The sequence below is a fragment of the Ailuropoda melanoleuca genome, chromosome X (assembly GCF_002007445.2).
Source record: "Ailuropoda melanoleuca isolate Jingjing chromosome X, ASM200744v2, whole genome shotgun sequence".
Taxonomy (NCBI): Eukaryota; Metazoa; Chordata; class Mammalia; order Carnivora; family Ursidae; genus Ailuropoda; species Ailuropoda melanoleuca.
The window spans coordinates 71,548,311-71,566,630 of record NC_048238.1 but is presented as its reverse complement, the minus strand read 5'-3'; the positions used below and the strand labels follow the sequence as shown (position 1 = coordinate 71,566,630).

Below are 18,320 nucleotides of genomic sequence, written 5' to 3'. Positions count from 1 at the left end.
TATTTTTGAGTTTGAAAAAGCCTGATATTGAGAAAAAGTACAGAGTTCACCTTTAAGGCACATGAGGCTATAAAGTAAGCCATGAACAAAAATCTCTGCTAGAGAATCTGGAAACAAAATTTCTATATTTGTTATGTACTAACATTTTTGGCTTAAATATGAAGATATTTGATAAATTTCACAATTTTTAAAGCTCATCAGAATCTGGATACCTTTATACAGTAGTCTCTAGGAATTTTTCCTTTAAGAGGGAATTAGCACTTTTAGGAGCTAAATAAAATCAGATGTCCACCCAATCCATAGTCATTAAATTACAAGTCAGTTTTTGGGATTAATTCAGCAATATCTATCTACAGTTAACCCAAAGGGCTAAGGAAATGGACAAAACTGCCCCAGGCTAAGAAAAAATGAGACAAGTCTCTCTCATGTTAAAAGTGTTATTTTATTCTATGTTCTTGTTAGAGGAGAATGAATTAGCCCTTTATAGTCCACTAAACATTATACTACATTGCCTTACTTTAATTCATTGTAAAACTGTAGAAAAAAACATGCCATTTTGTTTAACTCCAAGTTCATACCTGTGGTGAGGACTGACAGACTTCTACAAGAGCTCTTTTTTCCAGTTTTATTGAGATACAATTAAACATACATACAAGATCTCTAATAAAATGTTTTTCGAAAAATCTGAGGGAACGTAATCATGCCTGAAGTTAATGAAGCTTATGCTTAAAGGGGGGGGAGAAACTTATTTGCTCCAGTGTCAATTCTCTACAGATGACAACTGACACTGGAGCAAATAAGTCTCGCATTTTTATTAATTGGTTAGTTTAGATTTATATTTAAAAAGAAAAAATATTGAGTTGGATTTGTCTTAAACTCAGAGATATACCAGACTGAATAAATTATTACTTATTCCAAGAAAGAAAGAATTTCAACTTGAATTATCTACATGAGATATTAAAGCAGAAAAAACACAGTACAGCACATTAACAAAAACAAGAGAACTTTTTGTCTTTTACTGCTGGGTTTTTTTTTTTATGGGGGGAGAGATGGAGAAAGACTGAAATCTCCCTCTTCCACATCACAAGCAAACCCAAGTTGTTTTAATTTTTTTTCTTTTAATCAGAGGAATTACTTTCCATCTCCTCTAAAACAACTTTATGGGCAATCTCTAATTTATAGTAAAGACAGTGCATCCAGATTTACACAAAATTTCACGGCATACTTTACTATAAACACTCAAATCTTTATAAACTTTTAAAATTGGCTTTGTGGTGCTTTGGTAAACTTGTTTAATAGTGACTTAAGTTAAATCTAAGGTAATAAGACTATGTGACCGTTGGGAGAATGGAAAAATTGGGTCTTGGTATGTCATGACCCTATTAGGATTTCCTTTTACTGGTCATTGTCAATTGTTTCCAAGTATTTAACAGATAAATGCTGCTCTATGGTCTCCAAAAGTGGCCTGTTTCCCTGGAAGAGTAGGTAAAGAGAACAGACAAGTCATTCTCTGAGATTTTGCTTCTGCTAAGAGCAGGCAGAAAATTCGGCTATATTTGCTCTTCTCTCCTTTTACTCCTCCTATACTTGGAAGGGAAAACACAATGAGGTTGACCCTTTCCATCTTCCTCAAAGTATTCTGGGGTCTAACCCCAAGCTCTCTTTGGGTCTTCTAAGGCTGGTTAGGAGCATCAAAGAAAGGGTAAGAGGAAAGTCAGAGGGAGTACTCCAACTGCTAACTATATACACATACTTTCATTTTAGTAAAATTTTTAAGTATGAATTTAGTAGTCTTCAAAATCTACCATACCACAGACCTCAGCAAAGCTGCAATACATCAATTTTTATCTTCAGTTTCAATTCTTTAACCTTCAAGGAACTAAAGTAAAATCAAGTTTTCAAAACACATGATTGTAAGCAAAGGTTAAGCCTTTGTATCAACTGAGAATTAAGAATTTAAGTCCATCTCTTTCTTAATGAGTCACTTGATATGATAAAGTTAAAAAAAGTAAAAATCCTATCAACCTCTGACTCTAGAGTTTAAAAAAATATTGATTACAACTCCTTCTACAGAATCATAATTACCTCCCAAGTTATCCACAATAAAAACAAAATCATGAAAGTCAGAAAGCAGCTTGATTGTCAGTAGTATCAGTTTCCATCTTCTTTAACCCATGTGAATGTTTAAAGATGTGGGGTAGAAGAAGAGGAATCACACTACTTCTAATGTTCATAACAAACTCTCCATGAAAACATTTAAAGAAACTCCATGATTTCACATCTAAAATTAGATTTCTATTAATAGCCAACAAGCTACGTTTTTTTCCTATATCTCACTGCTCTGTGTATTTCTAGTGATTTATAGAGAAGTTTAGGAGAACTGTAAGGGTTTTCTTTAGTTAACTTTGAACATTAACCTGTTCACATGCCAGAAGCTGTTATACCAAACATTTAAAAATTAGAGCTGTGCTGGGAAAAAAATGACCTACAAAAAGAACTTAAGATACAGTTTCTGCCTTTGAGACAGTTTCACAGCCTAAAATTTCAAAAAGCAGTGGAAAAGCAGAATTAGTTGTTTTGCTTAATTGCTTTCTCCATTTGAATATTAATCAATATAGCATCAAGTCTAAAGTTCAGCTACTAGTACCATTATTTCCTCAGTAGTCATCACTTACAAAAGATTCTGAATTTACATAAAGTGAAAAACAAACCTAACAGGAAAGACATTAGGGCCTGTTATCACTCCTTTAAGTTAATAACAAATGAAAACAAAACTAAACTTAATGAAGGCACTATTGTAAACAGCAATCCACAACCCACCCCCACAACCTCAAAAAAAAGATTTTCACTAGGAATTGAGAATGATACTATGGCCCTTTAGAAAAAGCAAACTAAGGAACTGTAACATTAAAAAGGAAACTGAATTATGATCACTATGTATGTACCTATACTGACATAATAAACTACTTGTCAGCAGTACCTTGAAATCCTCTAAACTGTAAAAGTACTAGTTCCTGAAAAAGCCCACTTAAACCACCCTAAAGTCTAAACAGTCAAAACATTTACTAAATCAGTGGTTCTTAAAACGCGAGCTGTGTGCAGCAGAATAACCTGGTGCTTGTTAAAACACAATGCTGGGCCCCTCCCCCAGGGTTTCTGATTCACTGCATCTGGAACGGGGCCTGGTAGTATGCATTTCTAACAACTTCTCAGGTGATGCTGAAGCTGCTGGTCCGGGGACCACCTGCTGAGAACCACTGGGCTAAATTATTAATGATACATCAGCACAGCCCTAACCAAAAGTTTGGTCAAGATGCATGTAAACAAATAAAAGGATAGAATACTTAAAAGCTTAGAAAGAATGCTGATAAATTCACCCTTATTACATCAAAACATCTACATCTGCTTCGTGGTCTTCCTCAGTCACTTTCAAGGATAGCACTTCTTCATTAAGGAAGAGCCCACTGAGCCTCTCCTTCCGAGCCTGCCTTTGCTCTTTCAGCTGCCTCTTGCGTAAAGCCTTTTGTTGTAACTTCCGCTGCTTGGATCGCTTCTGTCAAAATAAAAATTTCTAAATCAGTAAGGTTCAGTTCTGGCATATCCACCCCAGAATATTTAATGGATCAAGTTCTGTATTTTCAGAGTTTTTGGAGATGTTCAAATTCCTCTGCAGTATGATCCTGGTTCCAGTAAGTGAGCCACTGGCTTAGACTTGAAAATGATTCTTCAAGATTCTATTTTTATGGTATTTGACCAGTGACTCTTAGGAAGAACTGAAACCTGATCATTTTGACTAATCAATATCCATTGATTATGGATAATCAATCATTTCAAAGCTTTTTTTTTTTAACCAAATTAAGGTACATTGGTGTCATTGCGGAGTGAACACATAATAAACAATACTGAATACCAATGTAGAGAACATTGCCAAAATCTCTAATGCTTATGCTTTTAAGGTGTCTTTCATCCAAAAGCACTAGCAATTTTACAATGGCTGGGAAAGAATCATGTCTTTTCCATATTAGGCAAATACCATCTTACAAGCCCACTAGAAACCCAGTGGGTACTCCATGAACTGATGCAAAAAAGGAATGACCACATATCCAGAGGAATCCCCTGGCAACCAAGGAAGCTGGCTATGTTTCTGCTACTTTGGTAAGAGCCAGGGAAGGAATCACTGTGTATCTTCTAGTCACCCACTGGGTTCCCAAAGAGTTATAGAGATACCCTTTTCATCCTTAAGTTGGCTCCAGACTGTCACCACCGCAAGGAACCGAACTTACCTAAGCATCACAAAACCATTCTAAAAACACTTCCACCTCCCTATTTTTTTATGTGCCCAAAAGTATTACAAAGAATTCTTCAACTGTGAATAGACAGAAATTAGAGAAGGTGTTATTATATTTTTAAAAGATCTAAGAACAAACATTCAAGATCAAAACATTAAGAAAACATTTAATACACACACAAACACACAGAAAAGACATGCAGAATACTCTCAGGAGCTAATAGACAGCAACATCAGCAACATAGTGAGATCCGCTCAGCTGCAGTCAATACTGCAATCTTGAGACTCACTCACTATTTCCATCAATTTATCTTACTTAAAACAGACACAAAAATCAGATAAAATTGAATGTGATATGGCTGTGGGTCAAAACGGTATTTCAAAGCACTCAGCCTAAATGGCTTTACTCAACAGCAGAATGTCCTGCTTGTTCAATTAAAGCCAAAACCCACAGGCATCTAGAGAGCAAGATAATTTTAACTCTTCAAGAAATTTATATGAAGGAGTACTAATGTTAATATTGAAAGGTAAGTTTTGTATTGATTAGACATTTTACTTTTGAATCCCGAATCCGCTCTGCTGCACTTGCAGACAAGTTGCTGTCACTGTGTGCTCGACTCATGTTGGCACTGGAGTTTGAAGCAGAGTTTCCAACACTGGACCCACTGCTGCTTGCAGAACTGACCATGCTGGCACTGCTGCTGCTGGCACTGGCACTGGCCCCGCTCACTCCACTGGTGCTTGCACAACTAAAGTTGCTTCTCTTCCAGGCCTCTCTTGCGGGCCGTTGGCGAGGGCTATGCTCCTTGATATAGTTTCTGACCTTGGAACACACAGACAAAAACCGCTCAGTGTTGTTCCTTGACATTCTTCCTCAAAACACTGGCAAAAAGAATATTGTACATAATGTAAGACATTATCAAAAGTGCTACAGATATACTTGTCATCAGGGAAATGCAAATCAAAACTACAATGAAGGGTGCCTGGGTGGCTTAGTCGATTAAGTGTCTGCCTTCGGCTCAGGTCATGATCCTGGAGTCTTGGGATTGAGCCCCACGTTGGGCTCTCTGCTCAGTGGGGAGTCTGTTTCTCCCTCTGCTCCTCTCCCATGCTCATGTTCTCTCTCCTTTGCTCACTCTCTCCCTCAAATAAATAAAAATCTTTAAAAAAATACAATGAGGTATCACCTCACACCTGTTAGAATGGCTAAAAGCAACAACACAAGAAACACCAAGTGTTGGCAAGGATGGGAAGGAAGGGGAACCCTCCTGCACTGTTGGTGGGAATGCAAACTGATGCAGCCACTCTGGAAAACAGTATGGAGGCTCCGCAAAAAGCTGAATATAGAGCTACCCCACAATCCAGCAACGGCACTACTAGATATTTACCCAAAGATACAAAAATACTAATTCTAAGAGATACATGCTCCCCTCATGTTTATAGCAGCATTATCAACAACAGCCACATTATGGAAAGAGCCCAAATGTCCATCAACTGATGAACGGATAAAGAAGATGGGGTATGTATATATATATAACAGAATATTATTCAGTCATAAAAAAGAATGAAATCTTGCCATTTGCAATGATGTGGATGGAGCTAGAGAGTATTATGCTATGCTAAATAAGTCACCCAGTCAGAGGAAGACAAACACCATATGATTTCACTCACGTGGACTTTAAGAAACAAAACAAATGAGCACAGGGAATAAAAGAGTGAGAGAGACAAACCAAGAAACAGACCCTTATCTATGGAGAATACACTGATGGTTACCAGAGGGGAGGAGGGTGAGGGGATGGGTTAAACAGGTGACAGAGATTAAGGAGGGCACTTGTGAGGAACACCAGGCATTGTACCTAAGTGCTGTATCACTAAATCGTATACCTGAAACTAATATTACACTATATGTTAACTAACTAGAATTTAAATAAAAACTTAAAAAAAAGGTTGTACTGGATCCCAGGATAAAACAAGACATTAGTTGAAAAACTGGTGTAGCCTGAATACAGTCTGTAGATTATTTAATAGTACTGTATCTATGTTAATTTCTTGCTTTTGATGAATGTACCAAAAAAAGAACTTGGGACTGTAATAGATGCTTAACAAATAGTGAGAATAAAAGACAGTAATTATTAAGAAATAAAAATAACATTTACTGAATACATATTTGTGAACTTGGATTATAATCTAGGTTCATTTGTTTGGCTCTTTCTTGAGTTGTAGGCTTTGTGAAAACAAGGATCATTTTTAAACTGTTTTGTATCTTAATATTTAATAAACACTTAATATTGTTAAATAAATAAATCAAATACGAAAGTGCTACAGATGTATGTAAGTAGACTACAAGGATGAAAGAAAACTCTAAATGTAGAAACAAGTACCAGAAAAATTGACAATGTTCAAAACTCTAGAATATATATTATGGAGCTATATTTTAAAAACATATAAAATATAATCAGCAAATGGAAAGCTACAGGCCTCCAGAATTTAGGATTATAAGAAAATAACACTCAGGGGCGCCTGGGTGGCATAGTCAGTGAAATGTCCAACTCTTGGTTTCAGCTCAGTTCCTATCAATCTCAGGGTCATGAGATCGAGCCCCGAGTTGGGCTCTGCACTGAGTGTGCAGTCTGCTGGTTTCTCTTTCTCCTTCTTCCACTGCCCCTCCCACTGACTGCTCTCACTCAAATAAATAAATAAATCTTAAATAAAAAAGAAAACACTCAGAGAAATTAACAATAAAATAAATCAGATTAGGCATTTTTTAAAGGTCTCCATAGGATTTAGGTAAATTGCTGATTCTATCTAAGATTAGGGTGTTTCCTAAATCTTAGCTAGGGACCCATGGTACCTGTTTTCAAATGCAAGGCACAATTTCTTTTTTTTTTAATGATTTTTTATTATATTATGTTAGTCACCATACATACAATTTCATTACTAATGAAAAATGAGCTGGAATGTAGAAAATTATAGTATGTCTGTTGAGAGAAATACTGAAATTTAAAAAATTTTATAAGTGATAAATGCAAAAAAAACTTAAAAAATGAAAAGAGAACATAAGTATTCATTCAAATATGTACCCCAAAAAAAGAGCAGTACGGACTCTGTAAAAGGTACTAGAAATGTGTATTTCAGAATAGCAGAAGGAAAATTAGATTTTACCCTAGCCAGGCTCAATTACTCCACAAGACTACTCAAATCCCCCAATTCAGATGTTCACTCAAGAATAGATAGCCCTCAATAATCATTATTTTGATTCTGTTGATCATTCTTTTTTAAGGTGGGTTAGAATAAATAAACAGCATAACCACCCCTTAAGTGGTAAAATTAAGTTGCAAAGCCTACACAACTAAGCAGGAGGTTCTAGATCCACATGATCCCAGAAAGGCAGTGCCAGGTGAGACGCACCTAAAACCTTACAACCATGTACTCTCAAATACTGCCATCATTTTTTCTAATATTACATTTCACAGCACTGATTTGGACCTTAATTACCTGTGTATTTTAAAACATGATTATTCAAGTCTACATATTATAAAATAATGGTTTTCTTAATAGCTGTACAATCTGTATTTTCTTTACATACCTGCTTCAGTTTTTCATCTGTGAGACAGTTAAGTTCAATAATAAACTCACTGTCTGTCGGGGAAATTTGAGCAGAAGGATCAATTATTTTTATAATATCAAGTTGCTCCCGAAGACCCATCTCCGTACTGACTTTACGACTCAGATACTCAATATATTCTACCTATGTGATGAAAAATTATAATAAACAAGATCAGTGCCAAAACCGCTGATATTTTAGTGTCATTTATAATGTCTCAAATATCAAAAACACTTAACATATTTGTTCCCTGCAAAAGTTAAAGCCCCCACTCAGATTTTACTAAGCAATCCACATTTACCCAGTAGCCTTAAATAGGTAATACACTGAGCTTTACATAGTCTCTACATATGCTTTCAATTAAGAACGTCAAGATCCCTACCTGTTCATCGTTTGTCATTGCACTCCAAGGAAGTTCATCTAAATTCTGGTGCTTATTTTTCTTTTTAGGAAGCAGGCAAGGTGAACTTGGAATACTGGGTATGACATCAGAAAGTACATCACTCCCACTGGCAATGTCACTGCCTGGTAACTTTATAAAAATAAGAAGGGGGTAGGAAAAGCAAATTTTTTCAAAATACATTTTAAATACCACAACATATTTCATATTGAAAATTACTTTTTAATGACAAATACAAAATGAGAAGACATGAATTGATTCACTCCTGTTTTAGACAAAGCAGCAACATCAACATATTCCTTGTATACAGTTACTTATTGAATGAGATATTTTTCAAAAGCTGAAAATCATAATCAAGGCTTGTTAATAAAATGCTAACTTAAGAGTCAATCATCATTAGGGTTTTTAATTCACAGTGTGAATGTAGGCTAGGGCTCACACAGCATGATGAATAAGGAAAACTGGTCTCCTTCTCAGGAGACGGGAGTGATCTACCATGACCTGGCGCTTTGCCCAACACTGCTGGACATATGTCAATATAAAGACAAATAAGCCACAGTCCTTGTGCTCAAGTCAGTATTAACCTCAAGGAATTAAAATAATTTAAAATACGGTGTTACTACAGAGCAAAACACTTTAGACATCAGAAGTATTATAAAAGAAAAATTAGAAAAACGCCGAGACAATGTACAAAGGAGAAAAGCAAGCCTAATACACAGAAAATCAATTTAAAGTGAGACGCACACCAAAAAATGTGCTATAATTTTATATTGTCTAATAAAAATCAGTTAGAATGGATTTCATTTTTTAACAGCTATCTTGAGTCATAAGTGATACAAAAAATAGTACATACCTAATGTATATAATTTGAGGACTTTGGACATATGCATGTACCATGAAATCATCACCACAATCAGGGTAATAAACGTATCTATCACCTCCAAAAGTCAGAATGGATTTAATTTTAAATAAATGTGTTTAGGGACACCTGGATGGCTCAGTTGGAGGAACATGCAATACTTGATCTAGGGGTCTGAGTCTGAGCCCCACACTGGGTGTAGAGTAAATAAAAAAAAAGTCATTCATGAGAAAGATAATTTCTTCTACAAGGAATACATAATTTTCAAAGATAATGCTTTCATTTTTACATGGTACAAAATACCACCTTTTTGTTGTTGTCCTTTGCAATTGCATATGAACTCTGGATGATTACTAGGCTTGTCAAGTTACCAAAAGAGAAAAGCTACTTTAGCCATGAAGATTACTGTAATCACACACATCTGGCCTCCTACTATACCTGCAGCACTCTAATAGGTACAGAGGATTCAAAGGATTTTAAGTCCTGGTCCTTATACAAAAACTTTATACTCTACTGGGGAAGATAATACTATAATACAAACATACAATTATACAAAATAGCAAATGACAAATGCTAGGTGTGAAACAACAGGTCATCAATAGAAATATCTAGCAGTGAGTTAAAGCTTCAGGATTAAAGCTTAGGAGAGCTACAAGTGGACAGGCAATGGGGAGTCAATTGCATAGAAGAGACTAATAAAGATACAAAAATGGGGTTAATCACCATGCAAGGTGACCATGATGCTTAGAATGAAATTGTCTAAGTTAGCTTAACTTTAACTAGTTAAAAACCACATTTTCGTTTTAACAGTCACTGATGAATCCAAGTACATGAATGACTACCAACAATTTGTATGATTTCCATTAAAACCTCATTAACTAACGCCACTTGAATTGTTCATTCACCCTTAGCCTTGATGTTATCTAGTCAGCATCATGAAAGAATGATCGCTGAATGCACAGATGAAGGCCATCTTTCTGTTTTTAACGTCAAAAAATAAAATGTTTTGCTATTTTCCCTTTGAAAGACTTCAAATCACAACACTACTACATTAAAGATCTCCCTGGGGTTCCTAAAACAAAATGAAACAGCCCTTACCAGATGAAAGGCCTTACCTACTTCAAGCTCCTTTGATATATATTAGGTAAAGGAACTATCAAAATACATATACTCTCAAAATTTAAGAACAATTTCCATCTAAATCTTTAGTGAACATCTGCTAGGTAACAGACTATATGTTAAGTGCTTAAATTTGTACCTCTGGATCTGTTTATGTGTTTGCTGAGGGTGGGGGTGGAGTAAAGAAGGCAACTAGTGGTTCTCTGGCTATTTTTTTTCAGGGAGAAGTAAAAAGATGTCAGAGTTCAAATCCCAGTTCTGCTGATCACTAGCCATGTGATCTTGTGGAGGTTAGTTTGCTTCTTTGAGCCCCAGAGTTATGGTTAATGCCACCCATATCAAAGGACTGTTGAGAAATTTAAATGAGATGATAGGCCTGGCACAAGGCAACACTCAATAAACATATGTGTCTTCCTTTTTCCATCTCTTTCCATGGTTTTGTACCCTTAAAAAGGTAGCATAAGTCATCAGAGAATGCCACATGTTGCTAAAGTGGGTAAAGTTTCACAAGGTACTCTCAGAATCACAGAATGGGGAAAAGGGGAAGGCATCCAAGTAAGGAGGGGAACTTGGTAAAACTAAAGATTTAAAAAAAAAACAGGATGAGGATAAGGAGACCAAATATAATTAAAACAGAAAATCAGTGCTAGGGATTTGAAAGCTCAATGGATGAACAAGCTGTTATAAGATATGCAGAAGTAGGCGAGTAACATTTTCTAAGTAGAACTTGATGAAACTAGTCTTGAGGGAAGATGAGTTAAAAAGGACAAAACGGGTGCCTGGGTGGCGCAGTCATTAAGCGTCTGCCTTCAGCTCAGGGCGTGATCCTGGCGTTCTGGGATCGAGCCCCACATCAGGGTCCTCCGCTGGAAGCCTGCTTCTTCCTCTCCCACTCCCCCTGCTTGTGTCCCCTCTCTCGCTGGCTGTCTCTCTTTCCGTCAAATAAATAAATAAAATCTTTAAAAATAAAAAAAGGACAAAATAGAGTGAGGAAAGACTGGAATCAGACAGGAAGTTCTTACTTGATCTAGGCTTGGACTAAGATAAAAATGCAAAGAAAAATAGGAATAAATAGGGAGAATTTCAAGTAAAAACAATTTACAAGGCTTTTTTTTAAAGATTTTATTTTTAAGTTATCTCTACACACAACATGGTGCTCAAACTCACAACCCTGAGATCAAGAGTCTCATGCTCTTCTGACTGAGACAGCCAGATGCCCCTACAAGGCGGTTTGATAACTGCATGGATGATAGTCAGATGACCATTTGCTGAAACCAGAAGAAAACTGGCCGCATTTCACAGTCATACAAACCATCCAGGGTAATGCACTTAAAAGACCTCAATTTTTAGAGCAAGAGACCTGAGGCAATGTTATAGATCTTCTAGTCTAACACCCTCATTTTACAAATAAGGAAAAATGATATCTAGGGAGGGTCATATGGCTAGTGCCAGTATCCAAAGTGGGACATAAGTCCAGTGCTTTCAACTATGCTGGGATGTCTTGCCTTGCAGGTAGTTAGGAATGAGAGAAGAATGCAATGTGGAAAATGTAAAGTTTGTAGTGATAATGAAAGAAGTACAAATGTCCTTTGAATGACAAATGTCATTTTTCACTACACTGTAAGACATGTCACAAAGTGGAGTCTATTTTTTTTCCCATGGAAACACTGTAATTGGAAGTTACATTACTGATCAAGGACTCGGCATCAGATAATAGGTACATTAAATAATAAGGTCATCCAAGTGGAAATGTCAAGTAGTCAATTGGAGATATGTGATTAGAGCTACAGATGTACATCAGGATTAACTGTATGAGCTCCTGTATATTTATTAGATGAGCAGTTTTCCATTTTATATCTCAAGCTAAAAATGCTTAATAATTCTTAGTCCATGTTTTTCATAGACAACGATATTTAGTAAATTTATATTATAATCAGTAATTGTGACAAGAAGGGAGAATTAAATCAAACCTCTGCCATATTTTCTGCAGTATGCAGCAAAATTTTATGAGTAAGCACATTTCTGTAACAACTGATGTGTAATTTCAAATTGCACCTTTAGGTTTCAAGTGTGACAGCTGAATTACTCACTCTTTAAATTTTCCATGGTTCCCTGCTCAACAGTAAAATAATTTCTCAAGCCCTAACACTAACGAAATATAGCTTTAATAATAAAAGGGCTGCAAGCAAAGATGACTATCAGAAAAGCAAAATGCTTTGATGCTACTTCATTATAAGGTTAAAACCCTGCCTTATCAAGTAGTTAGTATTTCTCTTCCCAGAGAATCTATGAATCCTTTACATTTACTTCAGTAGTAACTGAAACATCTGTTAAAAAGATTTAAACAGGGGCGCCTGGGTGGCACAGCGGTTAAGCGTCTGCCTTCGGCTCAGGGCGTGATCCTGGCGTTATGGGATCGAAGCCCCACATCAGGCTTCTCCACTATGAGCCTGCTTCTTCCTCTCCCTCCCCCTGCTTGTGTTCCCTCTCTCGCTGGCTGTCTCTATCTCTGTCAAGTAAATAAATAAAATCTTTAAAAAAAAAAGATTTAAACAGATATAGTTTAGATATAGCTTTTAATAACAGAGGTAATAGGAATTTTTAAATTATAGTTAACGATTTTAATCTATATTAATCCTAACACATAATTTGTAATTATCTTCTTGGATAGCTTACTGCTCATTATAAGGTCCCACAAAGAAAAGAGAGCATTTTAAACCTTTCAGAATATTGAAACAGCAAATATCCACGGTAACAGAGTACTCACACTCCAATTTCAGAAGTGGGGAAACACATTACTAAGGCAGGCCTTATTTTTCTTCCAGGGTTCTAGTCAGCCATATACATTAATAGTGAGTGGCTGCGGATAGTTCTCCACTCTAACTACTCATGAAATGAGTAAATAAGTCAGCAATTAAAATTAAAAAATGCCGGGGTGCCTGGGTGGCACAGCGGTTAAGCGTCTGCCTTCGGCTCAGGGCATGATCCCGGCGTTGTGGGATCGAGCCCCACATCAGGCTCCTCCACTATGAGCCTGCTTCTTCCTCTCCCACTCCCCCTGCTTGTGTTCCCCCTCTCTCTGGCTGTCTCTATCTCTGTCGAATAAATAAATAAAATCTTTAAAAAAATTAAATCAAATTAAATTAAAAAATGCCTGCCACTTTGCAACATTATAAGAACTCTAAATCAAATAATCAGAAAAAATAATTCTCAGAACTATCAGAACTCCACCCAATTATACCTTATTAAGAATCCTTGTAATAGTCTGATTTTAAATACAAAGTGTGCATTTAAAAAATGAGGCACAGAATAAAAAGGTACCCGCACAAAGATGTTTACTGCTGTGTTACCAATAGTAGACAAAATTTTGAAACAGATGTAAAAGGGGAATGCTCTCACAAGTACTGGCACCAGGAATATTATAGTACCAGGAATAGTACCAGAAATATTACAGGGGCACCTGGGTGGCTCAGTCGTCAAGCATCTGCCTTCAGCTCAGGGCGTGATCCCAGGGTCCTGGGATCAAGCCCCGCATCAGGCTACCTGCTCTGCTGGGAGCCTGCTTCTTCCTCTCCCACTCCCCCTGCTTGTGTTCCCTCTCTCACTGGCTGTGTCTCTCTCTGCCAAATTAAAAAAAAGGAATATTATATAGTATTAAAGATCATCAAAAAGTTTGTATGCTAAATGAGAAAATTGCATTACAGTACATATTCCAGAAGAGAAGGGAATACTTCCTAACCCATTCTATGAGGCCAAAGCAATACAAAGATATCACAAGAAAACTACAGACCAATATCCCTTATGAATGCAGATGCAAAAATTCTCAACAAAATACTAACAAATTAAATCCAGCAGCATATTAAAAGGAATATATACCATGACCAATTCAGATTTATTCCAGGAATGCAAGGATGGGTCAACACACAAAAATGAATGTAGTACATCATACTCACAGAATGAATGCGAAAAAAACTGCATGATCATCTCAATAAATGCAGAAAAAGCATTTTGACAAAATCTAAATCGTTCTTTCAGAAAAAAACACCAAACAAACTAGGAATAGGAGAGAAATTCCTCAATATGATAAAGGGCATTTATGAAAAACCTACAGCTACCATTATGCTCAATGGTGAAAGACTGAATCCTTCTCTTTTAAGATCAGAAAAGACAAGGATGGGGGCGCCTGGGTGGCACAGCGGTTAAGCGTCTGCCTTCAGCTCAGGGCGTGATCCCAGCGTTATGGGTTCGAGCCCCACATCAGGCTCCTCCACTGTGAGCCTGCTTCTTCCTCTCCCACTCCCCCTGCTTGTGTTCCCTCTCTCGCTGGCTGTCTCTATCTCTGTCGAATAAATAAATAAAATCTTTAAAAAAAAAAAAAAGAAAAGACAAGGGTGCCCATTTTTGCAACTTCTATTCAACATTGCACTGACGATCTAGCCAGGGCAATTAAGAAGAATAAAAAGAGCTACCCAGACTAGAAAGGAAGAAGAAAACATATCTCCATTCACAGATGACAAGATTTCAAACATAAAAACTCTAAAGAATCCACACAGAGAAAAAAAAATCATTTAACCTAACAAATGAGTTCAGCAAAGTGGTAGGATACAAAATCAATATAAAAAATCAGTTTTATTTCTATACACTAGCAAAGAACAATGCACAAATGAAATTAAGAAAACAATTCCATTTACAACAGGATCAAAGGAATAAAATATGTAGGAATAAATTGAACCAAGGAAGTACAAGGTTTGGCCACTAAAAATAACAGATTCAATGCAATCCCTACCAAAATTCCAACTGCCCTTTTTGCAGAAATGGACAACCTGATCCTAAAATTCATGTCAAATTGCAGAAGGGATCCCCAATAGCCAAAACAACCTTAAAAAGAAGAACAAAGAACCTCAAGCTTCCTGATTTCAAACTTTACTACAAAGCTAGAGCAATTAAAACAGTGTGGTACTGGCATAAGGATAGACATACATATTAATGGAATAGAACTGACAGTCCAGAAATAAACCTACACACCTACGACCAATTCATTTCCCCGAGGGTACCAAGGCTTTACTAAGGGCCAAAGGCAATCTTAGCCTGATTCCCCAGGATCCTGTAAGTCTACTTTAACATATAAAAATTCCTTTGGAAACTTCTTTATCTCCTACCCCCCTAAATACATGTTGACAATTATTCCCCAAGTATATGGTCCACTGATAGATATCTGACGGGTCTCATGACTAAGGTTTTACTAGACAGTAATAAATGATCTTTTCCTAACAATAGCCAGCCCCCTCAAGGTCCTAGAAACCTTGCTTTCAAAATTCCTTAGAGACTTGTGCTATCCCTAACCCCCTCCCAGCTTGAAAGTATATAATCAGCCAATCCTCATGACCCCGTGCAGCTCTTTCTGCCTACAGGTCCTGTCCCTGTGCTTTCATAAAACCACCTTTTTGCATCAAAGATGTCTCAAGAATTCTTTCTTGGCCATTGGCTCCAAACCCCAACATTTTCTACATCAAGTACCTCAAGATACAGTATTCAGCTAGGGTGAAGGTGTTTGGAGCTGTGAATCTGGAAGTTTGCAGAAGTCTGTGTCCATCTTAAGACTAAATTCTGCCATGAGTCTTTGCCAGAAAGTGCCTGCATTTGCTGGAAATGGATAAACATGTAGAACTGAGTGATAATGAAAAATCTGCTTTTCCACCAGGCTTGTAGAATGCACCTCAAATAGTACTCAAAAGCACATTTAAAGCCAAGGTGCATATATTTAAAGTGAAGAAAGACTGAAAATATATGTGGCAAATGTCCAGTATAATAATCCAGGTAGGGTAGAAGGGAGGATTAATAAAGATAAGAGTAGAACTCAATGAAGTAGAAAACAGAAGAAACAATAGACGAGTCAGCTGAACCAAATGTGAATTTGTCCAAAGGACTAGTAAATACACCTCTGGAAAAACTGACCCAGAATAAAGAGAAATGCACAAAAAAAATGAATATGTCCTAAGTGCCACTGCATTATACATTTCAATATGGTTAAAATGGTGAATTTCATGTTATATAATTTCACCCCGATAAAAAAATATATGGAATGAAAAAGGGGAGATATATTGGGGCGCCTGGGTGGCTCAGTCGTTAAGCCTCTGCCTTTGGCTCAGGGCATGATCCTGGCGTTCTGGGATCGAGCCCCACATCAGCAGTATATTCATAATAGCCCCAAGCTGGAAACCACCCACCAGCAGATGAATAGATAAACAAAATGTGATGTGTTCATATCTATTCAGCAACGAAAAGGAATTGGTGTGGACTGAATGTGTGCACCCTCCCTTCACCACCACCACCAAATCCCTATCTTGAAGCCCTAATCCCCAGTGTGATATTCGGAGGTAGGGCTTTGGGTGATAATTACATTTACATGAGGGTAGAGCCCCCACGATGGGACTGGTGACCATAATCCTAAGGGGATGAAGAGACCACAGCTCGCTCTCTCTCCCCTCCCCATGTGAAGATAAAGCAAAAGGCAACAATATGCAAACCACGAAGAGGATCCTCACCAGAACCCGACCATGATGGCATTCTGACCTTGGGACTTTCAGCCTCCAGAACTGTGAGAAATAAATGTTTGTTGTTTAAGCCACCCCGTCTATGGTATTTGTTACAGCAATTTGAGCTAAGATAGGAATAAAGTACTGTCACACACTACAACATGGATGAACCTTGAAAACATTCCAAGTGAAAGAAGCCAGATACAAAGGCCACATATTACAGGAGTACACATATATGAAATGTCCAGGAAGGCACATCCATACAGAAAGTAGATTAGTGGATGCCAGATGATGGGGGCAGGGAGGAATTGGGAGTATCTGCTAACAGACAGGTATGGGTTTCTTTTTAGTGATGGGAATGTCCCTGAATTAGATAGTTGTGATGGCTGTACAACACTGTGAATATATTAAAAATCACTGAATTATACACTTAAAAATTATTAAAATGGTGAATTTAATCTCAATTTTTAAAAGCTAAAAATATTTTATAATTTTTATGCAATCATATTTATAACTGCACATAAAATAGAAACATCTGAAATAATATAAAATATAAAAATAGAGGGGTTTTAGATTATTTTTTCCTCTTTAAAAACTCTTAATTTTCAGTGTCGCATTTTTATAACAAGAAAAAACTGAAACCAATCTAAATATCCAGTATTAGGGAATAGATTAAATAAATTATGATACAGCTATCAAAAAGAATGAGATATTAGTTGAAAAAAAGCAAAGGACCAAATAGTGGCTGAAGTATGATCCCATTTGTGTGTTTTTAACACTGTGCAAACATACTTGTATCTGCACAAGCTCATAACAGTGGTAATAACAGCAGAGTGGGACTTGGAGAATTATTTTTAACTTCATGCCAGTCTGTTTTCTTATTTTAATAAGAAAATGTTTGAAATAAAATAATATTTGATTCCTCTTTTGGAATATAACTTCAAAGCTTTGGATGGCTTTCAAACATAGCAGGCATTCAAGTATCTGTTGAATATTAACATTTGCTATATGCAAGGAAAGCTTCCTCAAATGTTACTATCTTTTACAATCAGAAAATGGATGTTGCAATAACATGATTTACATTTTCTGATAGACTGCACTCATTATAAGGCAGAATTTCCAAACAATTTGCCACAAAACCATTTTACATAGTATATATGCCACACACACACACACACACACACACACACACAAAACCACTGTAGGGCAAACAACATCTCTACATATAAAGAGATTACAAAATGAGACAACAGAACCAACAATTATGTTTTTATAACAGTGGTTTGTGATCTTAGATATATAGAACATAACCCTGATGTAAGGATATTAGGCCAATAAGGACACAAAGGCTATTTACTATAATGTAGGAAGAATACATTTGCTTGGATTCATGCATAGAAAAGTACCGATGATATAATGGGAACATTACACAAGTATTAAATTACATGAAAATCCACAAAAGGGTATCTGTAGCATCAGAAGCCTAAATGCTACATTAGCAAAAATAAAGATAC

At 36.6% G+C, this 18,320-nt stretch overlaps 1 protein-coding gene across 2 annotated transcripts in view; it reads right to left on the bottom strand.

The window, feature by feature from the left end:
- Positions 1-387: 387 nt before the first annotated feature.
- Positions 388-18,320, bottom strand: part of FAM199X (family with sequence similarity 199, X-linked) — a 28,040-nt gene continuing 10,107 nt past the window's right edge. Inside the window, exons 3-6 of one of the 2 annotated variants that reach the window (XM_002930062.4) lie at positions 8,275-8,424; positions 7,875-8,036; positions 4,845-5,111; positions 388-3,553 (exon numbers count right to left, since the gene is read on the bottom strand). In XM_002930062.4, the coding sequence (XP_002930108.1) occupies positions 3,383-3,553; positions 4,845-5,111; positions 7,875-8,036; positions 8,275-8,424 (750 nt within the window). In that variant the 3' untranslated portion in view covers positions 388-3,382. The remainder of the gene's footprint in view (positions 3,554-4,844; positions 5,112-7,874; positions 8,037-8,274; positions 8,425-18,320) is intronic. The other variant, XM_019792860.2, reaches the window with a different exon arrangement.